Source organism: Rhinoraja longicauda, chromosome 8 (genome assembly GCF_053455715.1).
Source record: "Rhinoraja longicauda isolate Sanriku21f chromosome 8, sRhiLon1.1, whole genome shotgun sequence".
Taxonomy (NCBI): Eukaryota; Metazoa; Chordata; class Chondrichthyes; order Rajiformes; family Arhynchobatidae; genus Rhinoraja; species Rhinoraja longicauda.
Genome location: NC_135960.1, coordinates 42984559 through 43010101, shown reverse-complemented (window position 1 = coordinate 43010101; position 25543 = coordinate 42984559). Strand labels below are relative to the sequence as shown.

General features: G+C 47.2%; 1 protein-coding gene across 5 annotated transcripts in view; it reads right to left on the bottom strand.

Annotated features, from left to right (window-relative positions):
- rpe (ribulose-5-phosphate-3-epimerase) overlaps window positions 1-23861 on the bottom strand; it is a 34769-nt gene extending 10908 nt beyond the window's left edge. For 3 of the 5 annotated variants that reach the window (XM_078403761.1, XM_078403759.1, XM_078403760.1), the window contains exons 1-6: window positions 23710-23861; window positions 15218-15297; window positions 12030-12169; window positions 8309-8443; window positions 3357-3443; window positions 1642-1803 (exon numbers count right to left, since the gene is read on the bottom strand). In XM_078403761.1, coding sequence (XP_078259887.1) covers window positions 1681-1803; window positions 3357-3443; window positions 8309-8443; window positions 12030-12169; window positions 15218-15297; window positions 23710-23831 — 687 coding nt within the window. In that variant the 5' untranslated portion in view covers window positions 23832-23861 and the 3' untranslated portion in view covers window positions 1642-1680. The remainder of the gene's footprint in view (window positions 1-1641; window positions 1804-3356; window positions 3444-8308; window positions 8444-12029; window positions 12170-15217; window positions 15298-23709) is intronic. The other 2 variants (XM_078403762.1, XM_078403763.1) reach the window with 2 other exon arrangements.
- Window positions 23862-25543: the final 1682 nt, after the last annotated feature.

Genomic DNA, 25543 nt, shown 5'->3' with positions numbered 1-25543 from the left:
CCGGTAGCAGGTGGGCCGGAGCCAGTTTCAGCACTGTATCTCTAAACTAAACATGTCTGCTCACAACATACTTTATATTAACATGGCATGTGGCTAAGTTGTATTCATCTTAATTTGCAAGATAGTGTCTGAGTTGAGAGTTTAGTTTAGTTTATTGTCACGTTTACCAAGGTACAGGGACTAGCTTTTGTTGTGTGCTAACCAGTCAGTGGACAGACAATACATGATTACTGTTGAGACATCCACAATGTACAGATACATGATAATGGGAATGGGTGCAAGATAAAGACCAGTAAGGTCTGATCAAAGCTAGTACCAGGGTCTCCAATGGGATATTATAGTAGCTCAGGACGAGTTGTTGGCACGAATGGTTTAGTTGCCTGATAACAGCTGGGAAGAAACTGTCCCCGAATCTAGAGGTGTGGGTTTTCACACTTCTATACCTTTTGCCCAATGAGAGAGGGCAGAAGGAGGAATGACAGGTGCGACAGAGAAGGGAGTGGCCGGGAGATTTCTAATTTGTGTCACAAGAAATATAATCCCAAATATTCCTAGTGCCACTTTGTTACTGAAAATATGTTAATACGTACCATGAGCTTTAATTCATGACCAACATTCACAGCATCAGTTATTTTTTTGTGGGGAAGACAAGATTCGGATGCATACCAAACAGCAGGGGCTGCTATTATAACCACTGATTTTTTTAAAGTTGTGCTTTCACTCACATCTCACTAAACATAGCAACGTAGTTAACTGAGGTTTATTTAGACTAGAAACATCAGAAATTGCAGACACTGAAATCTTAAGGTACTGTTTGACCTGACCCACTGGCATCCTATTTGAATAGACCAGACAAAATTAATGATAAATTCTCACTTCCTCTCTGGTACCATAACAAGACCAGATGACAGTAACACTCAATTAAGAACAAACTTGAATAGGTGCAGGCAATTCAGATTACATCTGATCTGTACTGTAACTCATTTCCCCACCTCCATGTGACTGGATACTTAACAATCCAAATAAATTCACTTAATTTCCACCACCAGGCTTCAAAGAGTTTGCCATAGTAATCAACAAAAGCTCCAGCTGCACACATAACATATTTTCTGCATTCTATCATGAAAAGTAACCCATTAACAAGCTTTTGATAATTTTCCTCACAACGATTGTGACGGTGCAAATCGATGTATTACAACCAAATTATGAATATGAATTCACATAATTCACACTTTCATGCTGCAATTTATTTTTTACACAGTGGGTGGTGAGTGTTTGGAACACGCTGCTGAAGGTAGTGGTTGAAGCAGTTGCATTAATGGCATTTGAAAGACTTTTGATAGGCATATGCAGAGAATAGAGAGATATGGGTTATGTGCAGATAGATAAGTGATGGTATTGGCATCATATTCGGTACAGACATTGTGGGCCGAAGGGCCTGTTCTTGTGCTGTAACTTCTATGCTCTATTTCTATGAAATATGATGGCAGTGTAACATTTATTCAAACCAGCAAAAACTATGGTCAGCCACAGAAAGTAAAATGGTAGTAAATATTTGCAGAGTACTATATCATTTTGGATTGAAATTTCTTTCAAATTGTTTGAACAGTACCAAAAAGTGTTTTAAGTTCATATTCTCACCACTAGACGCAGGCATGGTGTAGTTGTGCTATTGAGCTTTCACCTGTCCAGACAACGCTTCTGAATAGCTTCCATACAAGCATTTCGGAGCAGGTTAATCACCGATCTGGGATCATCACTCTTCATGACAGCACTGCCAGACACGATCATGTTTGCTCCAGCCTGAAAAAAATTACAAGTGAATGTGAAGCCCCAGAATCTCTCTCCACTTTAAGCCTCGCTGCATTTCGTTGACCAGTGAAACATAATATTCTGGGGATGTTTAATGAATACGAGCAATTATGCTAATAAACGCTGAATAGTCAAATAGCTGAAAAAATAGTTCAACAAAATGGAGAGAATAGTTATCGAAGCCCCGGCTTTATAAAAGTTGAGGATCAGGTGAAAATATAAGGACAGGATGTCCTACGGTGCTCCAAGCCGATAAGGTGCTTTGTTCCAGAGCCTGTCTGGATTATCCATTTTGCTGGACCATTAGAAGTCAGCCTCTGAGAGGAAATCCCGGAATGGGTCACCAAGGCAACCAAGGAGCCTAGCTAGATACCTGCTCGCAAAGTAAGCCTCAGAAGTCTGCTATGGGAACAGATCTACCGGCTCCGGCCAGGCCGGAGTTCCAGAACCCCAGTCGCAGGGGGCAAATTATACCCGCCGATTGCCACTGAAGTCTGCTAAGGGAACGGATCTGCTGGCTCTGGCTGGGCAGTTGGGCCCTGGAGAGTGTTGTATAGCAGAGGGATCTAGGAGTATGAGTACAGTTACTAGAAAGTAATGCCACAGGTAGATAAGGTGGTGGAGAAGGCTTTTCGCCTTCATCATCCCAAGAACTAAACACTGAAGTTGGAATGTTAATAAATAACATTTATTTCTTGGCAACTTTTTCCACACAGTGGGTGGTGGGAATATGGAACGAGCTGCCTGGGGAGGTAGTCGAGGCAGGTACAAAAACAAGCAGTTAAGACATTTGGACAGGTCCACGGATAGGAAATGTTTAGAGGGATATGGGCCAAACATGAGCAGGTGGGACTAGTGCAAATTATATAAATTATAATATCCTGTATATAAGTTGTACAAAACGTTTAGAAGAATGAGAGGTGACCTCATTCGAAGATCGTAAGTGGAGCTTGACAGGATAGGTAGTGGGATGTTTTCATTAGTCTCGATAAAGGGGACATAACTACTAACGCTGGTCATTTAAAATTGAGCTACACAGAAATTTCTTCTCAAGAGGGTGGAGAAAATCTGCAATCCTCTGCCCAACACGTGGCAGAAGCTGAATTATTAGAAATATTAATAGTAGAGGATAAATAACTGATAAAGGGCTAGAGGGATGTGTAGAAGAGCCAAGGCCAGAATAATTCAAACGTGGTCATATTTAACAATGGGGCTGTTAAAGGACCAGGTAGTCCACCCCTGCTCCTATTGTATTTTGGTGTAATTCCTGTTATATGGGCCACTGAATTCACTTTCTAGGTTACGGCAATAAAAGTGTTAAGTATCAGACAGATGCTGTCACCCAACTGTCCTCCTGCAAAGCTAATACTTTCAGGAGTATAGATTGATGCTCAAATGCATATCGAGTGACTCAGGCCCATGTCCCAATCACAGAATGGCCAAAGGAATAAGAAATGGACTTGCAAAGAATTATGTGAACTTGGAAATAATGGAATTTATTCTGTGATCATACATCTGGATTTCATATTTTAAGGGTACAATACCTCTGCACATTTATGAATAGTGTCTGGTCCTACACCTCCATCAACTTCAATATCCAGGGAAGGAAACTGTGTCCTCAACCAAAGCACCTGAAACAAACATAAAAATTGTTGCTTATGGTTCCAAAGCTTTTTCACAAATTATCAGCAAAAGATGGATGGGTAAGGGAAAAACAACATTCTAAGATAACCCATAACCAAAGGACGGCTAATATGTTATACTAGAACTTTACTCAGAGTAGGAGAATTAAGAGTGAGAGGACATAGATTTAAGGTGAGGGGAAAGATTTAATAGGAATCCGAGGGGCAACTTTTTCCACACAGTGGGTGGTGGGTATATGGAACGAGCTGCCTGGGGAGGTAGTCGAGGCAGGTACAAAAACAAGCAGTTAAGACATTTGGACAGGTCCACGGATAGGAAATGTTTAGAGGGATATGGGCCAAACATGAGCAGGTGGGACTCGTGCAAATGGGGCATATGGAATTGATCCTTGACTTTCTGACCCACCGATCACAATCTGCGAGGATAGGTGACAACAATAATTCTTAACACTAGGAAAAGAAGGGTCTTGACCCGAAACGTCACCCATTCCTTCTCTCCAAGATGCTGCCTGATCTGCTGAGTTACTCCAGCATTTTGTGATACCATAATTCTTAACACTGGTGCCCACAAGGATGTTTTCTCAGTCCTCTGGTATACTCTATATACACTCACAACTGTACAGCCAAATTCGGTTCTAACTCCATCTACAAAAAATTGCAGAGATGTAGACGTAGTCCAGTCCATCACACAGACCAGACTTCCAACCACTGACTCCATCTACACTTCATGTTGCCTTGGAAAAGGAAAAGCAGCCAACATAATCAAAGACTTGTCCCATCTTAGCCATTCGTCCTTCTCCAGTCGAGCAAATGGTACAGAAGCTTGAAAGCGTGCACCACCAGACTAGGGAACAGTGTGCAGCGCTGTTATCAGATTTTTGAACAGTCCTTTTATAAGCTAGGGTACATACGGTCATAAGGGATAGGAGCAGAATTAAGCCAATCGACCCATCTTCCATTGTACAACGGGCCATGCAGCCAGAAGGCTTCCCGACAGGCCGCGGCTGTGGACTGGGAACGCGGCCGGTGGCCTTTATTGAGGAGCCGTGGTCTTGATGCTGCGTGGAAGCCTGGCCGGGGCCGCGTGGGTCGGAGTCCGGGTCAGCGGAGCGGAGGCATGAAGTTGGGGGGAAGGGAGGACAATGGACAATTGGGGAGGGTGGGAGAACAAAGAACAATGAGGTCCCAGCGTGGGGGAAAGGAGAACAAAAGGGGGAGCCGGCGTGCTTTGTAACTTTGCCAGCGCTGTAGGAGGCTACAATCTGTATACATTGGGTATGCAGCAAAGAATTTCACTGTGTCTAGTCACATGTGACAATAAAGTATAAAGTATTCCATTTCATTCAAGTCTACTCTGCCATTCAATCATGGCTGATCTATCTTCTCTCCTAACCCCATTCACCTGACTTCTCCCCATAACCTCTGACACCTGTACTAATCAAAAATCTATCTATCTCTGCCTTAAAAATATCCACTGACTTGGTCTACACAGCCTTCTGTGGCAAAGAATTCCACAAATTCTTCACCCTCTGACTAAAGAAATTCCTCATCTTCCTAAAAGAACGTCCTTTAATTCTGAGGCTATGACCTCCAGTCCTAGACTCTCCCACTAGTGGAAACATCCTCTCCACATCCACTCCATCCAAGCCTTTCACTATTTTGTATGTTTCAATGAGGTTCCCCCTCATCTAAACTCCAGAGTACAGACCCAGTGCCGACAAATGCTCATCAAAGGTTAACCTACTCATTCCTGGGATCATACTTGTAAACTTCCTCTGGACCCTCTCCAGAGCCAGCACATCCTTCCTCAGATATGGTGCCCACAATATTTCAAATGCGGCCTTACCAGCACCTTATAGAGCCTCAGCATCACATCCCTGTGTAAAAAGGAACTGCAGATGCTAGTTTAAACCGAACATAAACACAAAAAGCTGGAGTAACTCAGCGGGACAGGCAGCATCTCTGGAGAGAAGGAATGGGTGATGTTTTGGATCAAGACCCTCCTTCCTAAGAAAGTCTCCCATTCCTTCTCTCCAGAGATGCTACCTATCCCGCTGAGTTACTCCAGCTTTTTGTGTCTATCTTTAGCATTGCATCCCTGTCTGATTTGCCTCTGTACGGTTGTGAACATTTAACTTACTCCATGGAACTGCTACGGTACAACACTCAGAACTATATCCCGCTCTCTGTATCTCCACTTTGCTCTATCAATCAAATAGATTGTATTTACCTACATTAATATCTGTTTTGTTTGGATAGCATGCAAAACAAAGCTTTTCACTGTACCTTGGCACAGTCATACAGCATGCAAACAGGCTCTTCGGCCCAACTTGCCCACACCGACCAACAAGCCATGTCAATACTAGTTCCACATGTCTGTGTTTGGCCCATATCCCTCGAAACCTATTCTATCCATGTACCTGTCCAAATGTTTTTTTTAAATGTGATAGCACCTGCCTCAACTACCTCCTCTGGCAGCTCGAAGGTAGACACAAAATGCTGGAGTAACTCAGCGGGTCAGGCAGCATCTCAGGAGAGAAGGAATGAGTGACGTTTCGAGTCGAGACCCTTCTTCAGACTGATGTCAGGGGAGGGGGCGGGACAAAGATAGGATGTAGTAGGAGACAGGAAGGCAGTGGGAGAATTGGAAAGGGGGAAGGGAAAGAGAGGGACAGAGGAGCTATTTGAAGTTGGAGAAGTCAATGTTCATACTGCTCGGGTGTAAACTGCGCCCAAGCAAAATATGAGACGCTGTTCCTCTAATTTGCGCTGGGCCTCACTAAGACAATGGAGGAGGCCCATGACAGAAAGGTCAGACTGGGAGTAGGAGTTGAAGTGCTGAGCCACCGGGAGATCAGGTTGGTTAAGGCGGACTGAGCAAAGGTGTTGAGCGAAACGATCGCTGAGCCTGCGTTTGGTCTCGCCGATGTAGCGAAGTTGACATCTGGAACAGCGGATACAATAGATGAGGTTGGAGGAGGTGCAGGTGAACCTCTACCTCACCTGGAAAGACTGTTTGGGTCCTTGGATGGAGTCATCTTCTGCGGTTGCAGGGGAAAGTACCTGGGGAGGGGGTGGTTTGGGTGGGAAGGGACGAGTGGACCAGGGAGTTACGGAGGGAACGGTCTCTGCGGAAAGCAGAAAGGGGTGGAGATGGGAAGATGTGGCCAGTAGTGGGATCCCGTTGGTGACGGAAATGTTGGAGGATAATTTGTTGTATACGATGGCTGATGGGGTGGAAGGCGAGGACAAGGGGGATTCAATCCTTGTTACGAATGGGGAAAGGGGGAGCAAGAGCGGAGCTGCGAGATATAGAGGAATCCCGAGTGAGAGCCTCATCTATAATGGAAGAGGGGAACCCTCGTTTCCTAAAGACGAGGTCATCTCTGATGTCCGAGTATGAAACGCCTCATCCTGGACGCAGATGCGGCATAGATGGAGGAAGTGGGAGTAGAGGATAGAGTTTTTACAGGAAACAGGGTGGGAAGAAGTGTAGTCAAGATAACTTTTATTGCTGTTTATCAACATGAGGACCAGTTGTGCCAATGAAAGTCAAAGAAGCCTTTATGAGACTGAGAAACAAGAATAAAACTATTAGAGACCAGCCAACCATAGGCTTACCAAAAGCAACTGTTTGGAACATTATTAAGAAGAAAGAGACCAATAGTGAGCTTAGGAATCGCAAAGGCACTGGCAGGCCAAGGAAGACCTCCATAGCTGATGACAGAATTCTCTCTATAATAATAAAAAATCTCCAAACACCTGGCCGGCAGATCAAAAACACTCTTCAGGTGTGGATTTGTCAATGACCACTATCCGCAGAAAACTTCATGAACAGAAATACAAGGCTACACTGCAAGATGCATACCACTGGTTAGCCGCAAAAATGGGATGGCCAGGTTACAGTTTGCCGAGAAGTATTTAAAAGAGCAACCACTGTTCTGGAATAAGGTCTTGTGGACAGATGAGACGACGATTAACCTATAACAGAGAGATGGCAAGAGCAAAGTATGGAGTAGAGAAGGAACTGCCCAAGATCCAAAGCATACCACCTCATCTATGAAACACGGTGGTGGGGGTGTTATGGCCTGGGCATGTATGGCTGCTGAAGGTACTGGCTCACTTATCTTCATTGATGATACAACTGCTGATGGTAGTAGCATAATGAATTCTGAAGTGTATAGACACATCCTATCTGCTCAAGTTCAAACAAATGCCTCAAAACTCATTAGCCAGTGGTTCATACTACAGCAAGACAATGATCCCAAACAAACTGCTAAAGCAACAAAGGAGTTTTTCAAAGCTAAAAAATGGTAAATTCTTGAGTGGCCAAGTCAATCACCCAATCTGAACCCAATTGAGCATGCCTTTTATATGCTGAAGAGAAAACTGAAGGGGGCTAGCCCCCAAAACAAGCATAAGCTAAAGATGGCTGTAATACAGGCCAGGCAGAGCATCACCAGAGAAGACACCCAGCAACTGGTGATGTCCATGAATCATTGCACGCAAAGGATATGCAACAAAATACTAAACATGTCTACTTTCATTTACATGACATTGCTGTGTCCCAAACATTATGGTGCCCTGAAATGGGGGGACAATGTATAAACACAGCTGTAATTTCTACATGGTGAAACCAAAATGGATAAAAATGGCCTTTATTAAAATCTGACAATGTGCACTTTAACCACGTGTGATTTTTTTTCTATTACAAATCTCAAATTGTGGAGTACAGAGACAAATAAATAAATGATGGGTCTTTGTCCCAAACATTATGGAGGGCACTGTACTTTTAAAACAGCATGGCAAGCCACAAAATAACTTAAAATAAAGCAAAATAGTCAATGATTTACCTTTGGCATCATATCAGCCATGAACGTCTGACCTCCAAACCCCGGCTCCACAGTCATCACCAGAGCCATATCAATCTGATTTGCCCATGGAGCCAAATCTTCTACAATTGTGCCTGGTTTAATTGCCAACCCCACCTGAGGAGAAACCATACAATGTTACCTCATTATGTGGTCTTGGTGACTACCTTAGTTACTGTGTCCATGAGGTAATCAAAGGTGGAAAGCTTATAGAACCAGGCATCAAATGTCTTTCACCTTTGGACTGAGAAACAGCGCGCACGTCAATGAAGTGGGTCTCCTGTAGCAGAAAACAACTAGGATTTAATTTAGGATCGTATCTAACAGTTATGGAGTAAAGGAACCATTCAACAACAAAACTGTAGGAAATAGAAATTCCAAGGGCTTTCATAGAAACCAATTCTTTGCTCACAGGTGAAATATAAAGTCAATGGAAGACTTTCTACTTCAAACATGTCCTTTAGCCCTGCGTTTTGTAACTTTTATGTTCATTCAAATTCTCACTAATCATAGCTGTTCCTCATTTTCTCTCTAACCACCAGCATTAATAAATCAACAAGCTCCACTACTTTACCCCTCAGTAACGCTGGCATCACCTTATCAGAGATATCCACTTTGCCCTATCCACCTCTCCCCACCTGTGCAAGTTAATGCTGACTTTTATCTGTGCCAGTTCTGATGAAGATCTTTGATCTGAAAGGTTAACTGTTTCTGTTCCCATGGACACTGTCCTACCTACTGAGTGTATCCAGCATTTTTCTTTTTAATTTCCGATTTAAGTATCTGAATTTTTTTTAGTTTTCAATTAGAGAAAAACTGTGCACGCACATAATAAAATTGATAAGCTGCAGATAAAAGTTGCTGCATATGTTTTTGATGTAGTTGAACTAATATAGATATTGTTCAAACAAGTCTCGTCGATATTCACCAGACATGACGATATGGAGGCTGGAAAAGTGAGGGGTACAGTGATATTCTGGAGTATGTCGGCATCAGGAAGAAGAAAATCTTAGACATATTGGCACAAATTAGAGTGGATAAATCCCTCGGGCATAACGGGATCTACCCCAAGATGGCAAAGGAAATAAGGGAGGAGACCTCTGGGGGTCTGATAGAGTTTGTTGCATCTTTAAGTCAAGTCAAGTTTATTTATATAGCACATTGAAAAACAACCCACGTTGACCAAAGTGCTGTACATCAGTTCAGGTACTAAGAACGAACATACATAACATAACAGCACGTACATAAACAGTTCACAGCCCCCCCCCCCCTCAGAGGGCCTCAAACGCTAGGGAGTAGAAATAGGTTTTGAGCCTGGACTTAAAGGAATCGATGGAGGGGGCAGTTCTGATGGGGAGAGGGATGCTGTTCCACAGTCTAGGAGCTGCAACCGCAAAAGCGCAGTCACCCCTGAGCTTAAGCATATACCATGTAGCCAGCAGACTGGAGAATAGATAATGTTGTCCCCTTAGGGATAAGATAGGAAACTATAGGGCAGTGAGCCTCTTTTAGTGATAGAAAAGTTGTAGAAGATTGTGAGGGACAGGATTTATGTTCACTTGGAAAGGTAGATACTGATTAGGAGGAAAACAAAGTGCTAAAGGCAGCATCTGTGGAGGGAATAGACAGACAACATCCATTTTACTGATTATAAAGAGCCAGCATGATTTTGTGCAGGGTAGATGATTTCTCACAAATCCCATCAAGTGCTTTTCTCATGAGGTTTGCATGGACTTCAGGAAGGCTTTTAACAAGGTTCTACCTGGTAGGCTTGTCCGGAACATTCAGACACAAAGGACCCAAGATGTGTTGCAAACTGCAACTAAAATTGGTTTGGTGATAGGAGAAGGTAGTGGTAGATGGGTGTTTTTTTTACTTGAACAAGTGATATATATTAGGGATTAGTGCTGGAACCTTTGTTGTTTCTAATAGAATGCAGATGATTCAATTAGTAGGATATTTAGTTTATTGCCACATGTACCAATGTACAGTGAAAAGCTTTTTGTTGCATGCTATCCAGCCAGCGGAATGACAATTCATGATTACAATCGAGCAATCCACAGTGTGCAGATACAGGATAAAGTGAATAATGTATTCACTTAAGCCCAGTAAAGTCCGATCAAAGATAGTCCGAGGGTCTTCAATGAGGTAGATGGTCGCCCAGGACTGCTCTCTAGTTGTTTATAGGATGGTTCAATTGCCAAATGACAGCTGGAAAGAAAATGTCCCTGCATCTGGAGGTATGCTTTTACCCAAAGGCATAGAAGAACATGGTCCTAATGCAGGCAAATCAGATTAGTGTAGATGATCAAAATGGATGGCGTGAACCTGGAAGAAATCCCCCTCACTGAGCTAAATCACACACCCAGGTGCAAGATGCATCTGCAGATAATAGCAGATAACAGCAAGAGTTAGGCTGCAGAATAACAGACAGGACTTCAAGTTGGATAGAAGTACAAAGCATTTCAATTACGAGGAGACGATTGCTGGGTTTATTTTCCTTGAAGCACAGTTGATGAAGGATGATGGAAGATTTGCAAAATTGTAAGGGGCATAGAGTACATTATAGACAACTTTTCTGAATGGTGAGTGTCTAGAAACAGAGGGTAGACACAAAATTCTGGAATAACTCAGCGGGACAAGCAGCATCTCTGGAGAGAAGGAATGGGTGACGTTTCGGGTTGTAAGGAGTCAGAGGCATCCGAGGAATAATTCTTTCACCCAGTAGGTCTTGGAATTTGTAACATTCTGCCCAAGTGATTGATGAAGGAGAATATTTCAAGAACATTTAATAATCAATATTTAGAGGTGGAGTACTTAAAATCACAAAGTCTTACTCATCTGTCAGAATATGGTGGACAACCTGAAAACTTGGCAGAAGCCAAATCCATGAATGATTTTTAAAGGGAAGGTGGACAATTACTTGAGCAGACCTAGAAGAAATGCCGAGAATGTGGAGGGGAGGGGCAAACAGAACATCCAGAAACAAATCACTGCAGATGGTGGAATTAAATATTCCAGGATATAAGATTTTGAGGAAAGATGCAGCAAATGAACCAATTAAAAATCCCATCAATTTTAATAGGTCAGGATGAAAGGAAGGAAAACAAGCAACAGAACTCCTTGATTATGTTAATCCTGAGTTGTCTACAGGCATCCTTAGAGCAGCATTCAAATGGAAAATCTATCAATTCAGAGTTGAAAGGGCTGGTAGCTAAAGAAACCTTTCACTCAAAGATTTCAGGAAAGCTCAAGGTATAAAGGCATTCAATTCCATGGGCACAACGAGGGTCGTTTTTCAGAGGTAATAAGATGGTAGGGTATACTACATTTTAAACAGAAAATGAAAATATATTAATTAGTTCAACTGTAAGGAACTATTTACCCAAGAGTGATAACAGTACAAGGAAATAAGGTGTTATATTTTAGAAATGTAACAGCTGGTGTTATTTGAGATTTTGGAATGGATGGGAAAAACAGCTGACCAAAGCCCAGACAGAATATTACTGGGCACAACTACAGAGGAGCATGGAGGCAATAAAAAAAGTTATATGACCCAGATTTGGAAGGATACAATCCAGGATTCTATTCACAGTTACTTTTCCACAGTTAAAGATAATGCAGTTGTTCCTTCTGTACACTGACAATTCACATAAACAAAACACTCTGGACAACACTGAACACATCAACTCTTTCATCTCACCTTCATACAGTTTTCTCTTATGTCTTTGATGAGAGGACCAGGGTTGTTTGTAGCCTCCAGGTGGAATGTGTACTGATTCGCTCCTGCTACTGCCATAGGCTTCACCCACTGCTCCGGCTTTGAGACCATCATGTGCATGTCTGTAAAACAAATAGTACAGTACAAGGCAATACTTCTTAAGTTCCTCTCACTAGTGTTCATAACCATTAGATCTATGAAACTCACTGTAGAAATAAAGCCAGGTTCTGCAAATGAAGAGAACAACTGCTCTGCAAATGACATTCACAAATTTCACTTTACAACCTTGACAATTAGTAAACTAAAAACCTCATAGAACTTATTTATTGAACATGGACAGCCCCACAGACACTCAGGATTAGTTAGGTTTTGAGGGGAATCTTAAAAGAAATTAGAGGTATTGAGAAGATTAACTGCGAAACATGAAATCTAGATAACTAAAGGTAAAGCTGCCAATGATACTTTTAAACCCCTTATTCTAAACTAAATGCACTGCCTCTCAAGTTTATGGTCTCCTTCACTCAAGATATCTTGGGATTTATTGGAAATTTTATTTACCGAGTGTTTACACAACATTCACATTCCATCCAGGACAAATGGCTAATCCAAGTTATAGCTGCTGTCCAAAAATATCCAGGTCAGCTTAACAATTCTTCTATATGGTGTTAAATCGATGAACTGTACTTATGGCATTGTGAGGATAGGGTGGTCTCTTTATTAAAATCTGCTGCATAGTATTGCAGCAATAAAGTGAGCAGCTGTGGGATGCCTCACCACTTCCAGTGGCTGAGAGTTAAATTTTGATTTGCTAAAGAACCTTTACTTTGCTCCATCTTTGCTTTGGTGAGAGATAAAGGTGCACTTTGTTGATTTTTCGCACCCTATGCCACCTTCCTGCCATTTTCAATACTAAAACATGCTAACATGCTTTGATATGGCACCAAATGCCTATACACAACTGCTCACCCTTAATGGAGTGCCATACTTGAGAGACAAGTACTCTGTCCTTCGTAGGCAGAAAGCATGAAATGCTCGAGTCACCATCCAGCTTTAGCTTCAACTTCCAGAAGCTAAGGAGCTTCAGGGGTAAAAGGAATGCAATTATCATCAACTTCCATTTATATCAAACCTCAAACATAGTAAAATATTGCAAATACCTCAGTGGAGCATATCAAACTAATGCCAAGGTTTACAAGATGATTACCAAAACCTGAATCTCAAAGAAGTAGATTCCAAAAAGTGTCTCAAGGGCAATAGACAATAGGTGCAGGAGGAGGCCATTTGGCCTCTCGAGCCAGCACCGCCATTCAATGTGATCATGGCTGATCATTCTCAATCAGTACCCCGTTCCTGCCTTCTCCCCATACCCCTGACTCCGCTATCCTTAAGAGCTTTATCTAGCTCTCTCTTGAATGCACTCAGAGAATTGGCCTCCACTGCCTTCTGAGGCAGAGAATTCCACAGATTCACAACTCTCTGACTGAAAAAGTTTTTCCTCATCTCAGTTCTAAATGGCCAACCCCTTATTCTTAAACTGTGGCCCCTTGTTCTGGACTCCCCCAACATTGGGAACATGTTTCCTGCCTCCAACATGTCCAACCCCTTAATAATCTTATACGTTTCGATAAGATCCCCTCTCATCCTTCTAAATTCCAGTGTATTCAGGGCAACAGGAGGCAGAGCACACCCAGCAGAGAACTTTGGAGCTTAGGATCTTGATTGCAGAAGCACAGCTGCCAATGATGCAGCCATTAAATTCAGGAATAGTGAAGAAGTCAAAACTGGAGCAGTGTGGGTATCTGGGATGTTCACCTGGTTGGAGCAAATTACAGGGTAATGGTGCTTGAAATCAGGGCTTGAATAGGAAAGATGACTTTTTTTTTCAATTGAGACATTAACTCAGAATTGATGTTGGTCAGCGGGTTGTTGAGTGGACGGAGCCTGGTGCAAGTTAGACTGGCAGTAAAGTTCTGTTAAACTACAAGTTTACAGAATATAGAACTTGAGAACCAGGAGTGCACTGGAACCATCAAGTCTGGAAGTATCAAGACATACATTAAAGCTTCTGCCCCACAGGCTGGGGTAAGGGAAGCAGGCAGACTGGCATGGCAGGCAGACTGGCATGGCACCAAGGCTGCAAATGGTCTGGGTACATTTTGACCACTATTGCTGGTGAGGATGAAGTTATTGGCTGAGAAATAATGAGTGACAGAGCCCAAGATGAGGTCTTTAGCATTCCCAATATTTAGATGAGCTGTTCCTGTAATCCGTCTTAGTCATACAGTTACTTCATTAAAGCAATTTATAATGCTTGGAGTGAAAGACAACATGCATCTCGAGCTTTATTGCAACTTTTTCATTTATTCTAAGACATTAGAATTTAAGAGATTAAGTAATTGTTGATGTTTTCAAACATAGGCTTGAACATGGCTGCCAAAGATCAAATAATCTCTTTGAATTCATGGTTTAAAGTGGAAGAATATATTTAGAGTCACCTCTGTCGAAACAAAGAACAGAAGATGCTGGTTAATTTGATGTTTCCAAGGAGCTGCACTATAAATAATGATTAGTCCAAACCTGGATAAATTGTGAATGGGGGAAATGCGCAAGTCAGAGGTAAAATCAATCCTTGAGAAAGAGAAAACATACAGGTCTCAGCATCCTGCTTGTCATAGCTCAGATATTAGCTTCATGTTCAATCATAGGATAAAATCCAGGCATCTCCATACAAGCACATACAAAACACAACACAAACAGGGCTGCAACATATAACATGAGCGATTAAGAGTGGTTTTGTTTGATTTATTATTGTCAAACGTATTGATATACAGCAAAAAATTGGTTTGCATTTATAATAGATGCAAGTAAATTGGCTGGTGCCAGCATGCAAACCACGCTCCAACATCTACTGCTTGCAATGTAAATACTGTTTATCTGTGCCACCATTTCAATAATTTGATGTACACAACTACACACATCTGTATTGACCAGAGACTGCAGGTGCTGGAATCTGGAGCGACGAACAATCTGCTGGAGGAACTCAGCAGCATCTGTGGATATAAAGTAATGGTCCACTTTTCGGGTCAAAACCCTAATGAAGGTGCTACTCGGCCTCTGATCTCCTCCAACAGATTGTTTGTTGCACAAGACACTGATGCTGCAAATCTTACCAAAGAAGGGCTCTTGTCCAAGTTCTTTCCGAAGACATTCCACCACAGGATGACCAAAGGTGATATTAGGCACAAAATGGCTGAAGGAGAGAGGACAAAGTCTTCAAATGTTTGAATCATGACATTACCTGCAATCAGAATATTACAACACACATGGCAGCCATTCAGAATCAGAACTCAACCCAACTCTGCAATTCAGATCTCCAAAAGCACGATCCCTTCTCCAAATCCCTATCTGATGCCTTTCGGACAGTGCATTAAACACCCTATCTTCCCTTTTTATGCTGGAGGTTAAAATGAGTCCCATTTTTGCTGCCATATTTTTGCCAATTCATTCCACAAATATATCCTATTTGTAAGCTCATTTTCAGAGCAAACTGATACTTGCTCACATAACTTAAATATTTCAATAAATCTCTTCCTCCTACGTCCTGATATACTTAGAATGAAATCTTCAGAATTCAACCAAAACCAAAATTCAATAAAACACAATAACTGAGACCTAACTAATGAATTGTAAGAGCTTACTGTTAACTCTCGGCAAATGTTCATCCCACCTTCCTCTATACTTAGAACCTCCCCCAAAAATTGTATTATTGACTCTTCATGCTGTTTCTCCAAAATTTCACGTTTATTAACACACTTATTCACGACATTAATCCACCTCTGCCTTGCATGTTCACATTTTATCAGTTGTCCCTGTTCTCATGAAGTCTGCAATAATCCTGCTTAATTTTCTTCTCCTGTCAAGTCTTGTATCTTGAAGAGAGACACAAAATACTGGAGTGACTCAGCGGGACAGGCAACATCTCTGGAGAGAAGGAACCCATTCCTTCTAAAAGGAACCCAGAAATGTTGCCTGTCCCGCTGAGTTACTCCAGCATGTTGTGTCTATCTTGGATTGAAACCAGCATCTGCAGTTCCTTCCTACACAAGAGTTGAATCTTGTTCAACAATCAAATTTGCATTCCTTATACCCAAGTTCAGGGTCTGTCAGGTAAAAGAAGAAAAGTCTTAATGCGAACCCTGACAGGAAACCAGTGTAAATTTCTCTCCAGCCACAAAATATCAATTCACTATCTGTCACCTTCCCCTTGCCCAATGCATCCCATGCATCTAATTGATCACAACTCTCATACCATGGGCTTCTCTAACACTGATGTGCAGAACTATTGGGAAGTATTCTGTCATTGTATCACAGGGTTCCAAGTGGACACAGATCATTCACTGCAAGAATGAGGTCCAAAACTGTGGTATTCCATCACCACATAACACAGATGTACTGGGATGGTAGGTATATATCTGTTAACACATGATACTTGTAAATAATCTATGGTGCGTAGGTCTAGATTAGAAGACGAGGACACAAGGGATGTGAGTGAGGAAATTGAATACAAAAATGGTTTGCTGATAGGAGGTAGATGGTGTTAGTGGACGCCTGTCACCAGTGTTGTGCCACAAGGATCGGTGCTGGATCCTTTGTTGTTTATTATGTATATTAATGATTCGGATGACAATGTAGAGCTACCTTGCCACATTTTCTTACTGCCAGTCCCTCCGGGAGTCAGAGTCTCAAGAGCGGGGCGGGGCGGGGGGTCAATGATTCAAGGCACACAAAGTTTTATTTATCCACTCCAGAGGACTATGGCGGCTCAGACATCAAATAGTGAAGGCCCCCCTCGGTCATGGCTGACCATGGGTGATGCATCCTGGTTGTTGGCTGCTTGCTGCAAACCTCAGCTGGAGCAGCGTCGATGTGTGGTCGGATGCAAGCCTGGGCGATGTCATATGAAGGACAGGCTGTTGCCCATGCAGCACGTCCCCCCTCTCCACGTCGCTGATCAATCCAAAGGAACGGCAGAGCCATTACAGTTTGGCACCAGCACCGTCGCAGGAGCTGCCAGAACGAGGTTGTAGACAACGACAAACTGCCTTAGCAACTCCAACTCCAGATTTTTCTTGAGGTTTACTCCTGGAGCCTTTTCCATGACTGGATATGGCCACAAGGCAGTGGAGGTTTTAGATCAGAGTTTTCCCTCTCCTAGATGGACTGCCTTCCCAGGCTGATGAGCCTCATCTGCCCGAGAGTCATGGGGGCGGGAGCGTCTACCTTCCCGTCTGTAAACATTTGGATATTAAGGGAATTGATATGGGATTAGTACAGGAAAGGAGTGCTGAAGTAAGAGGGATTCAAGGAAGAGAACCAAGAAGCGGGGGGGGGGGGGGGGGGGGGGGGGGCACGCTTGTTGGCCCAGAGATGGCAGTTAGGGGCCTGGCGAGTTTGTGGAGCATGGGTAATAGCAAGTAGAACGAGACTAGGTAAACAGAACCCGGACAAGAAAATAGTTAAAAGAATGCAGCGGCAGGAAGGGGACGAGCAACCATTCGGCAGAGCAGCATTCATAAAAATTAGACTTTTAGGAGGGACTGGCAGTAAGAAAATGTGGCAAGGTAGCTCTACTAATAAAATGTAGAAAAGCCAAGCCAAGATGTATTTAAAAAAACAAAGTGCCAGAGTAACTCAGCAGGTCAGGACCTTTCCCCAACCTGAAACGTCACCTATTCATGTTCCCCAGAGATGCTGTCTGACTTGCTGAGCTACTCCAGCACTTTGCACTTTTTTTGTAAGCCAGCATCTTTAGTTCCTCATTTCTTCAAAAGATGTAGTCATTTTGGAGGGAGCCAAGGCAAGAAAACACTGCTGTAATACCATATAGCCACAGCATAGGAAAGGATATAAATCCACAAATAGTGGGACCTAAGAGTCCGGGAGGAGTTGGCTGCGCCTAACGGCTGTGGTTCTCTGGCAGTCTGTTGTCTTTTTTTGTTGTTTGTGTCGGTGTTGGGATGGTTTTTGTTTCTGTTTTTGGCTGTGTATGTGTGGTGGGGGGTGTGGGGTGGGGCGGGGGGAAACCTTTCTTTTATTAGGTCTCTTCCCCGGGGCGCGGCTCGCCCGCGGGGCCTTCCATCGCCCGGCGCGGCTCGGCTGCGGGACTTAACATCGCCGGCGCGGCTCAGCCGCGGGACGTTTCAGTGCCCGGTGCGGCTCGGCCGCTGGACTTAACATCGCCCGGTGCGACCGCGGGACGTTTCAGTGCCCGGCGCGGCTTGGCCGCTGGACTTAACATCGCCAGCGCGGCTCGGCCGCGGGACGTTTCAGTGCCTGGTGCGGCTCGGCGGCGGGACGTTTCAGTGCCCGGCGAGGCTTGGCCGCTGGACTTAACATCACCAGCGCGGCTCGGCCGCGGGACGTTTCAGTGCCCGGTGCGGCTCGGCCGCGGGACGTTTCAGTGCCCGGTGCAGCTCGGCCGCTGGACTTAACATCGCCCGGTGCGACCGCGGGACGTTTCAGTGCCCGGCGCGGCTTGGCCGCTGGACTTAACATCGCCAGCGCGGCTCGGCCGCGGGACATTTCAGTGCCTGGTGCGGCTCGGCCGCGGGACGTTTCAGTGCCCGGCGAGGCTTGGCCGCTGGACTTAACATCGCCAGCGCGGCTCGGCCGCGGGACGTTTCAGTGCCCGGTGCGGCTCGGCCGCGGGACGTTTCAATGCCCGGTGCGGCTCGGCCGCGGGACGTTTCAGTGCCCGGTGCGGCTCGGCCGCGGGACGTTTCAGAGCCCGGTGCGGCTCGGCCGCTGGACTTAACATCGCCCGGTGCGACCGCGGGACGTTTCAGTGCCCGGCGCGGCTTGGCCGCTGGACTTAACATCGCCAGCGCGGCTCGGCCGCGGGACGTTTCAGTGCCTGGTGCGGCTCGGCCGCGGGACGTTTCAGTGCCCGGCGAGGCTTGGCCGCTGGACTTAACATCACCAGCGCGGCTCGGCTGCGGGACGTTTCAGTGCCCGGTGCGGCGCGGCCGCGGGACGTTTCAATGCCCGGCGCGGCTCGGCTGCGGGACTTAACATCGCCGGCGCGGCTCGGCCGCGGGACGTTTCAGTGCCCGGTGCGGCTCGGCCGCGGGACGTTTCAGTGCCCGGTGCGGCTCGGCCACTGGACTTAACATCGCCCGGTGCGACCGCGGGACGTTTCAGTGCCCGGCGCGGCTTGGCCGCTGGACTTAACATCGCCAGCGCGGCTCGGCCGCGGGACATTTCAGTGCCTGGTGCGGCTCGGCCGCGGGACGTTTCAGTGCCCGGCGAGGCTTGGCCGCTGGACTTAACATCGCCAGCGCGGCTCGGCCGCGGGACGTTTCAGTGCCCGGTGCGGCTCGGCCGCGGGACGTTTTAGTGCCCGGTGCGGCTCGGCCGCGGGACGTTTCAGTGCCCGGTGCGGCTCGGCCGCTGGACTTAACATCGCCCGGTGCGACCGCGGGACGTTTCAGTGCCCAGCGCGGCTTGGCCGCTGGACTTAACATCGCCAGCGCGGCTCGGCCGCGGGACATTTCAGTGCCTGGTGCGGCTCGGCCGCGGGACGTTTCAATGCCCGGTGCGGCTCGGCCGCGGGACGTTTCAGTGCCCGGTGCGGCTCGGCCGCGGGACGTTTCAGTGCCCGGTGCGGCTCGGCCGCTGGACTTAACATCGCCCGGTGCGGCCGCGGGACGTTTCAGTGCCCGGTGCGGCTCGGCCGCTGGACTTAACATCGCCCGGTGCGACCGCGGGACGTTTCAGTGCCCGGCGCGGCTTGGCCGCTGGACTTAACATCGCCAGCGCGGCTCGGCCGCGGGACATTTCAGTGCCGGGTGCGGCTCGGCCGCGGGACGTTTCAGTGCCCGGCGAGGCTTGGCCGCTGGGCTTAACATCGCCAGCGCGGCTCGGCCGCGGGACGTTTCAGTGCCCGGTGCGGCTCGGCCGCGGGACGTTTCAATGCCCGGTGCGGCTCGGCCGCGGGACGTTTCAGTGCCCGGTGCAGCTCGGCCGCGGGACGTTTCAGTGCCCGGTGCGGCTCGGCCGCTGGACTTAACATCGCCCGGTGCGACCGCGGGACGTTTCAGTGCCCAGCGCGGCTTGGCCGCTGGACTTAACATCGCCAGCGCGGCTCGGCCGCGGGACGTTTCAGTGCCTGGTGCGGCTCGGCCGCGGGACGTTTCAGTGCCCGGCGAGGCTTGGCCGCTGGACTTAACATCGCCAGCGCGGCTCGGCCGCGGGACGTTTCAGTGCCCGGTGCGGCTCGGCCGCGGGACGTTTCAATGCCCAGCGCGGCTCGGCTGCGGGACTCAACATCGCCGGCGCGACCGCGGGACGTTTCAGTGCCCGGCGCGGCTTGGCCGCTGGACTTAACATCGCCAGCGCGGCTCGGCCGCGGGACATTTCAGTGCCTGGTGCGGCTCGGCCGCGGGACGTTTCAATGCCCGGTGCGGCTCGGCCGCGGGACGTTTCAGTGCCCGGTGCGGCTCGGCCGCGGGACGTTTCAGTGCCTGGTGCGGCTCGGCCGCTGGACTTAACATCGCCCGGTGCGGCCGCGGGACGTTTCAGTGCCCGGTGCGGCTCGGCCGCTGGACTTAACATCGCCCGGCGTGGCCGCGGGACGTTTCAGTGCCCGGTGCGGCTCGGCCGCTGGACTTAACATCGTCCGGTGCGGCCGCGGGACGTTTCGGTGCCAGGGGCGGCTCGGCCGCGGGGCCTTCCATCCCCTTGCGGGGGCTGTGCGTGTCGTTTGCCTCGGTAGGGGTCGAGCTGCCTGTCCGTGGGTGCGGGGGGAAGAGAGGGGAAGTTTTGTTGCCTCCATCACAGTGAGGGGGTGTTTGGAGTCACTGTGATTTATGTTTGTGTTGGGGTCGGGTGTCCTGTGTTCTTTTCTTTTTTGCTGTGTCTTGTGGCTGCTGAAATTTCGTTCGGTGTTTGTGCCGAGTGACAATAAAGTGTTGTTATGTTATGTTATGGAGTATGATAATTATTGGAGACTTTCATCTTTATGTAGACTAAGATTGTCAAGTTGGAAAGGGCAGCTGTAGCAGCAAATTCATGGAGTGCATTTGGGATAGTTTCTAAGAGTAATATGCCATGGAGCCAACCAGGGGGGCAGGCCATTTTGGATTTAGAAAGGTGGCAGGATAAATAAATGACCTCTGTAAAAAGATTCCCAAGGCAATGGCATAGGAAGGAACAACAGATGCTGGTTTCCATTGAAGATAGACACAAAATACTGGAGTAGCTCAGCGGGACAGGCAGCATCTCTGGATAGAAGAAATGGGTGATGTGTTGGGTCGAGACCCTTCTTCAAACCAAGAGTCAAGTGAGAGGACGACACAGAGATAACGAGAAGGATAACGTGTGAAACGAGACATCAAAGGGGATGAAAATCACGGAAAATGTAGAATAAATTATTGTTAGCTAGGGGAAGGTGACAACAAAGCGCACAAAGATAAAAATTTAATCAAGGGGACAGTCAGACTGGTCGGAGAACTAGGCTGGGGGAGAGAGGGAATACAAGGGTTACTTGAAGTTAGAGAAGTCGATATTCATACTGCTGGGTTGTAAGATGCCATTCCTCCAATTTGCATTGGGCCGGCCTCTGACAGAGGAGGAGGCACAGGGCCGAAATGCCACCCAGTCCTTCTACCCAAGGCAAACCAGACATCATGCAACATTGTTGTAGGTAATGCATTGGCAAGTATTAGGGGATTGCACATAAGGTCGTAAGGTCAAAGTGCGTGGCGCACGGAGTCGCTCAAGCCATCTGGAGGACATGGCAGCTTACAGCATACCCTACCAATACATGCAACACGGACATCCCTACCTTTAAAAAGCCGCCAAAAGGCCAATTTTTGTGCTGTAAAAAATGAGGAAGAAGCTGGAGGATCTGGCGGAGGAAGAGGAACCAGGAGAAGGGCTGCCAAGCCCGCGGACACAAGAAGCAGCTGGGAAGACGTTTGGCCAGCCGGCGGGAGAAGGGTAAACGCGGCCGAGAATGGAGCCAGGAGAGCAAGGCCGAGAAGCAGAGGGCCGCTGACCGGGGGAGAAGAAGTGGAGCCTGGAGGGTCTGCAAGGGCAGAAGCAGCGAGCGCTGGAGGTCGGCGATCCGCCGGGGCCTGAGGGCGAAGGGCCCAGGGAGCCGTGCTCGACGGCCTTGGAGAGGAGGTAGAAGAAAATAACTGCAGATGCTGGTACAAATCGAAGGTATTTATTCACAAAATGCTGGATTAACTCAGCAGGTCGGGCAGCATCTCGGGAGAGAAGGAATGGGTGACGTTTCGGGTCGAGACCCTTCTTCAGACTTGGAGAGGAGGTGGTGGAAGAGGAGGAGGAACGGAGTATCGAGCCCGAAGAGGAGCCGGGGAGCGGCCGATGGGCAGCGAGAGCTGGGCTGGGCGCTGGGAGCCGAGGCAATAGGCGGAGGACCAGGCCACGGCTCTGCTCGGAAGCCCCAGCCACGAGGTGTTGAGGTCGGCCAATTGGAAGCGGACCCCGGCTGACGGAGGGCGAGCGGGGAGAAGGGCCAGCAGGAGCGGCGAGGGGTCGAAGAGCCGCAGGAAGCGAGGCACGGAGCAGGGGTGCCGAGCCTGGAGGAGTGCGGGAACGGGGAGAGGTGGCGGGACACTCGGAGCGCCGGGAGGTAGCCGGAGACGCGCTGATGGGAGAAAGCCAGCCGGAGGGTCCAGGGCGGAAAGCCGAGCTGCAGCAAAGTGCGGCCGCAACATTGAACTGCAGTGCACGGCACGGCACGGCATGCCCTCCAGTAGGCGTTGCGTGGCAACAGTACGGGCCATGGGCCGTGACTGCCGTGCAATCACTCTACAGACTGGCTCACCCGCAGCGCAGGAAGCAGGGGAAAGAAATGAGCTCCAACCGATATCCAATGGGGTGCCACAGAGATCTGTAACTCTTGGGAATGTTTATTAAGTTTGGTATGAAACTTATGGGAAAGCAAATTGTGAGGAAGGTATAAGGTTTGTGAGTGCATGGGTGAAAAGTTGGCAAATGGAGTAAATTTGGGAAAATATGAACCTGGTCGGGTGACGGAGGGGTAAGAAGAATCTCTAGATCTCAACGGGTTAAATCAAAGTCAGAGTTAGAACCAAAGTGTTTGTGGGGGAAGTTCAATTATGTCGTGAGGATGGCCTGAATTAATTTGACAGTGGGTCGTGTGCAGGAAAGTAACACTGGAAAGGGCAGGGGTCTCGACCCGAAACGTCGCCCATTCCTTCTCTCCTGAGATGCTGCCTGACCTGCTGAGTTACTCCAGCATTTTGTGAATAAATACCTTCGATTTGTACCAGCATCTGCAGTTATTTTCTTATACTGGAAAGGACAGGAACACAAGGTGAGGAATAAGGGAGATTTTGAGACATTGAAATGAACAATACCCAAGCCTATGGGGCATGAGAAGCACAAATCACCACGGGCAGATAGGGAAGGAGAATGCCAACCCGTACTTCAACCCCGACCCACGCACATGCAACCTGTCCCCCTCCTCAGCGCCCCACCGCAGCCCGAGTCGTTCCCCGGGTCCCTGAACACCCTCTCCTCCCATCCCCCCGAGCAACGCCTGTTTGCCGTCGCTTCGCCACAGGCCCCGGTTCACCGCTGTCCCAAGCCGTCGCACGCCTCCCCTTACCCGTCCATCACATCCAAATGCAGGAAATCGGCTCCGCAAACCAGCATGCGGCGGCACTCGGCGCCCAGGCGCGCCAGGTCGCTGTTGAGGATGGACGGCCCGATGCGGCAGCTGTGCGCCATCGCGATCCCCCGCCGCGGCCTAGACCGTGACTACAACTCCCGGCCTGCCCTGCGGCGCGCACGCGCATACGCTGTGGGCAGCTGCTGCTGGTCTTGTCTCGCCTCCAGCTCCACCCAGCCCATCCTTTCCGTCTGAAGAAGGGTCCCGACCCGAAACACCATCTATCCTTTTTCTCCAGAGATGCTGTCTGACCCGCGGAGTTATTCCAGCACTTTGTGTCTATCTTTGGGAAGCTTTGGGTTAATTGCGAGCCACCGCTGCCAGAGTGTATTACTCCAGCAGCAACTGATCGGACCATGCAAATGATATAGGGTAGACCAGACCAACCACTGTAATCAAGAGAGAGTTAGATTTAGCTCTTGAGGCTAACAGAATCAAGGGATATTGGGGCAAAAGCAGGAACAGGGCACTGATTTTGGATGATCAGCCATGATCATATTGAATGGTGCTGGCTCGAAGGGCTGAATGGTCTAGTCCTGCACCTATTTTTTATATTTCTATGTAAACCATTGAAACATTAGCTGAGCATCTGTTTGTGTGGATTTGTAACGAGCTTCTTAGTTTTACTAATAATCATCCAGGCAAATGGAAAGTTTTCCATCACACTATTAACTTAAGACAGACACAAAGAGCTGGAATAATGCAGCGGGTCAGGCGGCATCTCTGGAGAAAGGGGAACAAGAGATATAAGACAGGAGAAATGAATGGAAAATATGCTAAAAGCATAGATAATCAAGGAAATGTGGGAATTTTAGTTTTAGAGATACAGCATATAAACAGGTCCTTCAGCCCACCAAGTCCACGATAACCAATGATCACCATACGCTAGTTCTATCCTACACCGTGGAGACAATTTACAGAAGCCAATTAACCTACAAATGTGGGAAGAAATCAGAGCCCCTGGAGAAAACCCATGTGGTCACATGGATCGAACTTGGGTCTCTGGTGCCTTAAGGCAACAACTCTACCGCTGCGCCACTTCCATAAATCTTCTCATCCTTCTATCCATTGCTTCAAATTTATATCCACAAGAATGGTTCCTACTCTGGTAATCTGTCGTGGCTTTGCCAGCTGCATCACTGTGCCACCCATAATTATGGGCCTGCCGCAACCCCTAAGATCCAGCCTTTAGCTTCCGTGATTAATCTACATTAGCATTTTGACAAATGCCTGGCTGAAATCCATATAAACACCGCAAATACTCCACCCACGTAGACACACCTTTAGTTATCTTCAAAACTTAAAGGTGTTCCCTTAACAAATCCCGGTTTTCTTACACTTCATACACTTGATTAATCCTTGGTTTTTGAAAGGAGGGATTTTTGGCCACCATGCAGGGACAGAGGACTGTTAAGAGTTTGAATGTAAACAACCAAGAGCATTTATTTTTGACAACATGAATTTGAGGGACTTGAGAAAGCCCCATGAAGAAGATGGGCAGAAATCATTTACCACTATTAGTGATTTCCATCTAAATTGCAGTGCTTGTGAATGCAATGGGAAAAGATTCATTAATGCTTTTCAAGAGGGAATAGAAAGAGAAAAATGACAAAGCTATGAGGACTGATTGGATAGCCCTACTGAAAAGACGGCACAGGCACAACAAGGTGAAGAGTATCCTATGATATTGCATTAATCTACCTAATGGAAGTGTATGAAATTACGAGGGACCTGGACTGGATGGATAGCATATTTCTCCCAGGGCAAAAAT